The sequence below is a fragment of the Thalia democratica genome, unplaced genomic scaffold (assembly GCF_965202585.1).
Source record: "Thalia democratica unplaced genomic scaffold, ktThaDemo2.hap1.1 HAP1_SCAFFOLD_666, whole genome shotgun sequence".
Classification (NCBI taxonomy): domain Eukaryota; kingdom Metazoa; phylum Chordata; class Thaliacea; order Salpida; family Salpidae; genus Thalia; species Thalia democratica.
The window spans coordinates 40416-50084 of NW_028139664.1; the positions used below are offsets into that span (position 1 = coordinate 40416).

The window sequence follows — 9669 nt, forward strand, 5'->3', positions numbered from 1 at the left end:
TCCTTGTTCAAAGTCATTAAAAGATGACTTTAGAAACTTAATGTACAAGATATCAAATATTTTGTTATTAATAAAAAATAGTGCAAAGTTTAAAGTATTTGTTTTTAGAAGTACATAATAAATGCAAGTAAAATAACTATAACTTTTATTTTCAGGGAATACATTGTTATTAAGTTTTTTCTATAGTTGTAATATACTTAAATATATATATATTTATATATTAACAACACTTCTAATCAATAGTTATTGTAATGTTAGTCACAATTCAAGCAAAAAAATTATGAAACCTCATTTTATAATTTCTTATATAACTTGACGAAAACGTAATGTAAATACAATTTTTGTCTAACATCAACTCTTATAAACAAAGCAACACAAAAAAAAAATTTAAAAATACATACTAATAGATCAGTAATTCAAGTCTATACTTGAAAAAAAAACAAAATAATCGTAGTTTAATATAAAAACTATTATAACTTTTTTTTAAAACTAAATAATTTTTAATAGCAACGTTAAAAACCATTTTTAACTAATTTTATTAAAATGTAAAACTTGTTGATACTTAAAGATCAACTTCATTATTTTTTTTTTAACCTTTTGAATTATCAAAGAATCCTTGTTTTCACATTTTAAAAACTTCACTAAAACTAGTTCAGTAAAACAATAACAAAATATAAAATTCAAACAAAAATATTCAAAACAAGTTTGACACGTCACATATAGTTCAGCTTCCAATTAAAAATCCTTCATCAAATAAAACAAACATGTTGTAAAATAGTTGTACAAATATCAAAAAAAAAAACTGCAAGAGACGACTCAGATGACATGGAGGGGAGATAAGTTCACAAAAAAACTAAGTGACGTCACAAACAAAAATTTCTCAATAAAAAAAGTGACGTCGCACAAAAGAAGCTCTCTTTGCTTCTTCAGGAGGAGTTTCTCTTCAGCTGGAGGGAAATTCCCCAACAAGGAAGTCGAACGAGGAGGGTTTTTGTTGAAATATTTTCAATAAGCTCGCTTTTGTCGGTTGGCACGTTTCGAATAAAAATTTTATAAAACTTTCTATTTAAAATGAACGGAATTTTATTAAACTCAAGATGCATGATTTCTCAATAGAGGGTGGAGATAAAACAAAACATTTCTACTACTAACTGTTAGTACGGAGTAGTTCAGTGCTAAAATAGAAATTTAAAACCTGTAGTTTTTTTGTTTATTATTGTTGTTGTAACTGTTTTCCGTAAGTCTTTAATAATAACATATATTTTTATTACAAGTTCGGTAATTTAAATCAACATTTTGTTTTCAAAAAAGTAGACTTCTTCAAAGCAAAACAGTTAATTTGCGAACAACAGCAAAAAGAAAATCAAGGATCTGTGTCTCTGTACAAGATAAAAGAAATCAATAAAGAGGACGAATAACGAAAAAAAATAAAATAATTTGATCTCAACATTTGTACAAATATTCACAAACGACGCGCAATTTGGCCACTTTTTCTTTTTTTCTCGTTTCGGGGGAATTTTTCCACGACGTCACTGCTGCTGGAGGTCGAACAGGTTCTGGAGGTTGGATGACGTCACGGCGGGCGAGTCCTGGTGGATGGTGACGTCACAGTTGGTTTGGCCGGGCTGGTAGCCGGCATGGTGATCGAAACCAAGATCTAAAAAAAAAATTGTTTTTGTTTTTTTTAGAAGATTAATTGTTGCTGCTCTAAGCAATGGCCTGAAAAAATATTAAAAAAAAAGTTTATCTAGACTTTTGCTTTTTTATGTTAATAAGAATGATAAAAATACTGACTTTTTAAGCTCACAGTTCAATAATTGTGTGATTAATTTTGACTTAAGGTGAAACTGTATGGTAAAATGTTTGATAATTATACTGTTTGTTACTAAAAATTTAAGTTGAATTTTAATCTGAAAAAGTGAAACTTTTAAATACCTGTTATTTCAACTGGATTTCGTATAAATTCTATATAAATTTAAAGACTAAGATAAAACAATTTTGATCTCGTTTAGTTAAAGATAAGATGAGGTAAACGTGATAAAATGTATTTACATAAAATCAAAAATATTTGAAAATTCATACCAGGATGAGATCCGAACTGGTTGATGTTGAGATGGGGATTCTGCATTCCTGCTGCAGTGTAGGGTGACATTATTTGTTGGTAACCACCTTGGTTACCATGGTTACCATGGTTACCCTGAAGATGGGGGGTGGGGTAAGGGTTGGTGCTGATATTCGAACTTGTCCTTTGCTTCCTCATCTGAAATTGTAACAAACTGTTATTTTATATTTTGTTTTTACAACATTTTTTTTTTATTTGGCGCTAAAGAGTAATTATGTTTGCTTTGATTTGTGTTATCAGTTGTTATAAGTTGAGTTACTGTATGTTATATATTGCATTTGGTTTGATAAAACACTTGATCACAGATATTGTTAGAATTCATTATATAATTTAGTAGTAAATAACTATTAATAATTTGTGATAATAGTTATAGTATGAGTGGTTCAGATAGTAATTTCAGAGATAAACGCTCAAAACGTGTGGCTAAGAAAAAGAACAAAGCTGTTACCTCTAAAGGTAACAACCCTAACCAGGCTAGTTTGTTACACAAGAAGTAAGAAGATTTAAAAATAATAAACTGTTTTGTATTTTCATGTTAAAAATCCCAAACTTTGCGTCATATTTTCAAACTTAGTTAAATTTGTTCAGGTGACTTTTGGTAATTTATTTTCATGATGTTGTTGTAGGTTATGCATGTATTTATGCAATAATCTAAAATTTTAGATAGTAGGCTTATGTTTATTATCTTTTATAAATACTGCTATATAGATATGTATTAAGAGTTATTACATTACAAATTATTATTCCAAATTTTTCTATACACTTGTTTAATCTACAATAGTATATAATCTTATACAAATACTACACAATATTTTAAAATACGCACAAACACTGCACAATGTATTAATAAGTGTCGTGACTTTTCAATTAACCTGTTTACTCAAACCAATTAAATTTAATCCTTGTGTAAACACTTTGCACAAACACCTCCTTAAAAAATCAACATCATATTTCATTAACTCAAAAATGTACACACTGTATTATATCTCTTGTCATGCAATGATTAATATTAGATACAAAACTATTTGTGCTCTACAAATCTGTGTTCACGGTTGACTTATAATGGACAAATAATTTTATATCTTAATATTGATCTGTTACAATAAGAGGTTTACAATAGGCAAGCTGATTAATCACTGTTTGGAATTTAGAATTTATGTAGAGGTTAAACCGAGATAGATTTTGTGAAACACGAATTTATTAAATATTAAATTGTCAAACAGTAGTAATTTTCTTTTATTCTATTTTAATAAAGCTTTTTTAAAGCAATTAACTTATGTTAATTTAATATTCTGTGTTGTTTTGTATAGACATAACTTACTTTAGAGAAATTAGTCTTTTTTTTAATTCTTTTATAAAACTTTGACGAGTATTCACACAAAAAAAACTTTGTTTTTGTTGTAACTTTAATTGTTTTATTAGTTTCTACAAAACTTTTTGTTTTCTAAACAACTAAACTGTAACGAAAAGTAATTTAGATGTTTTTTATCAAATGATAATATAACAGTAAAATATTGGACCAATGCCATTATGTTTTAATGTATAACATCAAAACAAGTTAATTTTAAACACATTGTTGGCTAAACGTTGTTCGAATGCAGTAAAAACTTTTATTTTCAAAACAATTAAAGTTTTTATGGGGTTTTTACTATTCACCTAGAAGTCAATAACACGCATTAGTTGTTAATGTAAACAAATAAAAAGTTTATGTTGTTATATAAATCCTTCAGTAACCTAATATTATGAAATTGTTTATATTTACGGTTTTTATCATGTAAATTTTTATTGAGCAATATTTTTGTAGTACAAAAATACTTATTAAACCACAAATGATAAGAGCTTTAAACGTGATTTTAGCATGTTTTAATCTTTGTTAATGTTTTATATTTTTCCTTGTAAATACCGATTCTTTTAGTATCATTCTAAAAAAGAATAACCAGCCTAAATAACTTAATTCAAGGTTTTGACACAATATTTTATATTTAATGGTAATGAACTTTTTAGTTTGTTTATTCTTTATTTGAATAAAAATTTTAATTTTTTTTCAGTATTTTAAATAAGTTTTAAACTTAAACCTTTCTTCTACCGAACCAAAGATTAAAGCTTTAAACTGTCTTAAGGTCAGTTAAGATTAAGGAACACATTTGTTTATTTCGAACTTTGCATTGCTACTATAAGTTTAAAGTTTAAACCGTTTCCTCTATTAGTAAACAAATTAGTTGTTTATTTCCGCTCTGACAACGTTCGTGCGTTATAGTATTGTAGTCAGATACGTCACGAGAAAGCTATTACTGGGCCAAGCAATCTCTAAAAGTTTTTATGTAATGTTATAAGCTATTTTAATTTCAGTAAATTTATATGTGCAACTTAAACTAGAGTAAACTTTAATTATATATTAGTTATAAAATTTATTGAGATTTTCATATGATTAAGATTATATAAATTCTAAATAAGTGCAACGGCATTTGACTATAACCGTTTTAAAAAATAATTAATACATTATAAATAATAAGTATAGCACTTAGTATGCTGTTGAACAAAGTGTGAAACTAATATTTCAAAAAGTACTTCAATAATATTTTCTGAATAGCAAATTTGTCTGGCACTTGGCATAGTTCAGTGATATAACAATTAATGATCAAAATTACACCTTTTTGATGTTAGTACTAATTGTGTAGTTATCAAAACTATAAAAATATTAACAGTTGATAAATCTCACATTTAACAAAAACAAACCTTCTGCCCCTGAATGATGTCTTGCTCCTGAAAGTGGTCGCTGATCCCCGAAGCTCCTGAGGATCCGGGTCCCGACCCTTTCTCCGAAGGTCTCTTCACGCAAGCCGCTTTCGGGTTCAGGTTCCTCACTGTGAAAATGTGAAACATTGTGAAAACTGTTTTTGTTTGTTTTGTTGTTTGAATTTAATGATAAAAAAAAATTGGACTGTTTTTAGTTATGTTAAGTATTTGATTGATTGCGTTTCGAATTTAGGTTCCTCACTGTGAAAATGTAAAATATTGTGAAAACTTTTGTTTTGTTCTTTGAATTTTACACAAAAAAAACGCTCGAAAAGTTTTTATTTATGCAAATTACTCGAAACATTTTGTTTTAGCTTTTATTTTTACAAGGTCCTGAAGGTCTGTTCTCACTAACGAAAAAGTTTTATGGTTAGATATTTCAAAAAATCTTTCTTCTTTATTTATAGACCGAAATTTAAAGAAAAACGGTTTTTATGTTTGTTAACCGTTTTTTTTGATTTAAGTGTAAAGTTTATGTTTTATTTTTCAGTTATGTTTATTGCTGCATACCTTAACTAAAGAATACACTACTTACATTTAATTTCTTCTGAGCTAAATAGTTTTACTTTTGCTTATAACCCTCTTAAAACAAAAAAAAAAAATTTTTGGGTTGTTTTAATACATCTGCTTAATAGTTTACAGATAAAACCATTTAAAGTTTAAGACATGTTATTTTGTATATTTAATCATAACAATTAATAGTTTTTATTCTCTTTTTTACTGCTAAACTATAAAGCTTTTAAACTGTTTTTGAGCTACCCATCGCTTTTAACTCAACAATTTTAATAAGTTTGAACAACAGATTTTTAATTCACAATGTTTTGTTTTGCTTTAAATAATTTGAAATTTAGATTTACAAAACCTAAAAGTTAGATTTTTGTTAGAGCTGATAGTAAGTTGTTCAAAAGTTTTCTTATTGATTTATCAAGAAAAAGTTTAGGAAAACTAACACAAAAAACATAATTCAGCACAATAACTTAAAAATAATGAAAAGCACAAAGTAATTTGTACTACACACTTACAGTGCTACAAAATACCTTTTTAACCGGACCACTAGTGGCGATAGAGAGCTTTTTCGTACGCGAGAACCACGGATTAAGTAAATTACAAATTTCATCTGATACTTTTATACGGATATTGTTTAACTTAAGAAAAGTTTTTTTTTCAAAAGCTAAACAGTATTAACTTTGCCAAAAGTATTTGTCAGTAAATGGAACTACATAGTTAAAAATGAAATTGGTTACATTTTTCCTGAAAAGTATGCTTAAATAAAAGTGGAAACTTTAATAAGATTAATTAAGTAAAATAAAGTTAATAGAACAAATTTATAAGTTTAATATTCTAAAATAATTGATATACATTTCAAAACTAAAATTATATAACCAAAAGTAAATATTGAGAGAAATACTAAATAAGAGAGAAATAAACTAACTTAAACGCAGGGTTTCAATAAAGTGGAAATTTATAAGTCGATTCCCAACTGACTAATAAACAACAAATATCTCTCAGGGTAGTTCGAATTAACTTTTCGAACTTTTTATTAAACATATTTGAGCGTGAAAAATTGTTTGGATGGTTGTTATGATTTAAGTTTTTTTAATATTTTCAACTTAGTACAAAAAAGTTGTTTCACGCTGAGATTGTAGTGTGAAATTTCGTGAATTATAAATTGTTATGGAAAATTAAAGTATTTAGAATACCTCACATTCAATTTTTAAGTTCTATTTATTGGGTTTTTCGGTGAAAACAAATTGAATAAAATTATATTTGTTTTGAGGTTTTAGTTCTAGTGGATAGTTTTAATTTGTTAATCTTTTGTATAAAAAATAAACTTGAAATTTCATAAATTCTTTTATTTCATAAAAATTACAAATTAAGGTTCCAAGTATATATTATTAAAACTTTTTTGATTTCAATTTCAGCAGATTTTAAGCTTTTTTAAGCTTAATTAGAATTATCTGTACTCTATTACCAATTTTTTAATTTTTTTTATAAGAAATAATCTACTGTTGTGATTAATATTATCTAATAATTTAACAGAAGGTAATTTAATGTTATACCTCTGTAAAACAATAGAAAACCACGTAATTAATTTAAAAATCAATTAAGCAGTAAAACAATTATGCGCCAATTATTTTTCAATAAATCACTGTAACCATATACTACCGTTTTGTTTATTTAAAGTGTAAAAAATTTAATTAAACATTTTATTTTGCGTGTCTACATGTTAACTGTGTGTAATTTTTCAATAAAAAAGTAGTTTAACTAAAAATATTTATTATAATTTATTTTAGAAAGATAATTTTAATGGTTGTTGAACGCTTTATAATGTTTGTTTAGCAATTTAACTTCGGTGAACTGTAGTTTTATAGTACAACCGTAAACTGTGTGAAAATTTAAAAACTATTTACTTGTTACAAATTTCATTATTCATTAAGTTAAAAGTTTGGCAGAATAAGCATCTTTACTTGTGCCAATAAATAAAGTTTAATTTGTTATGCCTTTATTTAAAAAGTTGTGAACTCAAATATAAACTTTATACCGAATTCTCACAAAAACAAAGAGATTAATTAATGAATTCCACCCACAATAAAATTTAAATTCTATACTTATTACTTATTAATGTACAAATTTATTCTTTGGTTTAATAGAAATTAGGATAAAAAACTTTAACTATTTTTAAGCTATCTTTAGTTCAACCTTGGTTTTACGTACAAGAAGTTATAAAATAAAGTATTTTAATTGCCAATACCACTTCAATGGAAATGCGTATAACTCTTTAACCTAATTTTTAAATCCATCATCGTTTTATATCTCTTTAATGAAGCCTTTAGAAATTCACAAACCAAAATAAATTATGTTGCATACGTTGTTAGGAAAACAAACTAGATTATAAAAGCTGATTATATTATAATAAATTTATGGCACTCAAATCTAAATACACTATTTGTAGTTGAGTATTTATCATAGTCAGCATAAAAGCTAAATATACTCGTTGCTGGTTAAAGTAAACACTATTGAAAATAAAAACTAATTAAACAGTATAAATGATCAAAATTTATTTATCTAATTATTTTTGTGTTAGACATACTATGAGATATGCTAAAACTTTTTTTTATACTTACGGCTGTTTTAAAGAGATAGTTAACTTCTTTGAATTCATGCATTAACAAACTTAACACTTCGACAATTTAAATACCTTATGTACTTACCACCCAATACAACTTCTAGTTTCACTTCAATTCAAAGTAAGGGCAAACAATTCTATGAGACAAGACTTATAAACCATATCAATTAAAACAACTTACTTCTCACTTCACCCTCTAGTGTCAATAAAACTTGTATTGCGTGATGCAGTAATAAGAAAAATAAGTTGACACATTAAACAACCAATTAAAACAACTTACTTCTCACTTCGCCCTCCAGTGTCAGTATAACTTGCACGGCGTGGTGCAAAATGCTCAGCTTGGTCTGCGGTTTGTCCACTTTGGTGTGGATCTGGACCATCTGGCCCAGCTCCTTGAACGCGTCGTTTATGTCCCTCACCCTGTAAAATAAAATTAAATTAATTAAATAATAAAAAGACGGTTTATGATTGATTAGTAAAATTCACCTTCTCCAGTAAAATATAATTATAGTCGAACAACAAATATTAATATAAAAAATAATAACTAAAGAATCAATAAGTCACTCTTTAAAATAGAGATATTAAAATTAATATAATTTAATAACTACTTAAGCAAAAACATTGAATAACAAAAAACAATTTAAATGAATAATTAATAGTTCAAGTAAAAATAAAGAAAATAAATAAACAATAAATAATTTTACCTCAATCTCTCCCTGGCGTTGTTCGCCATCCTCCGGTCCTTCTCTCGCTTCTCTCGTTCCTCCGGAGTCGCCGAAGAATCGTCCTCTTCCTTCGATCCCAGGCTGTAGTGAATAGATAAAGTTTAACAAAAATAAATAAATTATATGAGGGAGTTGTATAAATGTATTGTAAATGAAAAACAAGAGGAAGGCAAGCACCTTGTTATGAGCATCTTTATTATTTACATCAAAGGCTGTGATGAATAGATGAAATCTATTTTTTAGTAGACTATATTTAAAAATACCCAATTTTTTAGTTTTACATATTTATTAGCTCTCGTTCTTCGGGATTTTCTCAATAGTCATCTTTCGACCCCAAGCTGTTTGAAGAAAGGAGGGATGAGTATTTAGGCTAAAATACCAAAACAGTAATCAAGTTAATTGAAGATAGTGGTACAGTAGTTTATTATACAAGAAAGATTTAAAAATTGTTTTAAAAACATGTGAAAATGTCTCCTACTTGGGTCCCTAGTTGTTGGGTTTAATGGTCATAATTATAAGTTAGGTAGGCTAGTTAACACAAAAATTAAAAAGTCTGAAGAGACTTTCAACGTGTTGCAAAACTAGATTTTTAGATTTTAAAGCTAGTTTTTAATTTTTTTGTATTTAGTTTTTAGCAAGTGTTGATGGTTGGAATTAATAATCAAGAACGTTGTCCGCTTCTATCAACGAATAAGAAACGAGTAGTCGGGAACAATTGAAAATAATAACACAAGTTTCAAGAATTTAAAATTATAAAGTAGCAAGGTGTTTTTCTAATGAGTTTATAAAAATAGATAAAACTTAAAAACTCTATAAACACAAGTATAAAAAAACATTTTAATCTATGCGGGCTTTTCTCACAGTTGATTGAAAGGGAACTGTTTTTATGTTTACTTAAC

At 26.8% G+C, this 9669-nt stretch overlaps 1 protein-coding gene across 1 annotated transcript; it reads right to left on the reverse strand.

Annotated features, from left to right (window-relative positions):
• Positions 1–1282: 1282 nt before the first annotated feature.
• Positions 1283–8851, reverse strand: LOC145846809 (uncharacterized; the record flags this gene model as incomplete). The annotated part of the gene is made up of 5 exons (XM_082953417.1): positions 1283–1657; positions 2083–2260; positions 4859–4986; positions 8326–8465; positions 8750–8851. Coding segments are annotated over 5 exons (676 nt in total), but the record flags the coding sequence as incomplete, so codon positions are not given.
• Between the last annotated feature and the right edge of the window lie 818 nt (positions 8852–9669).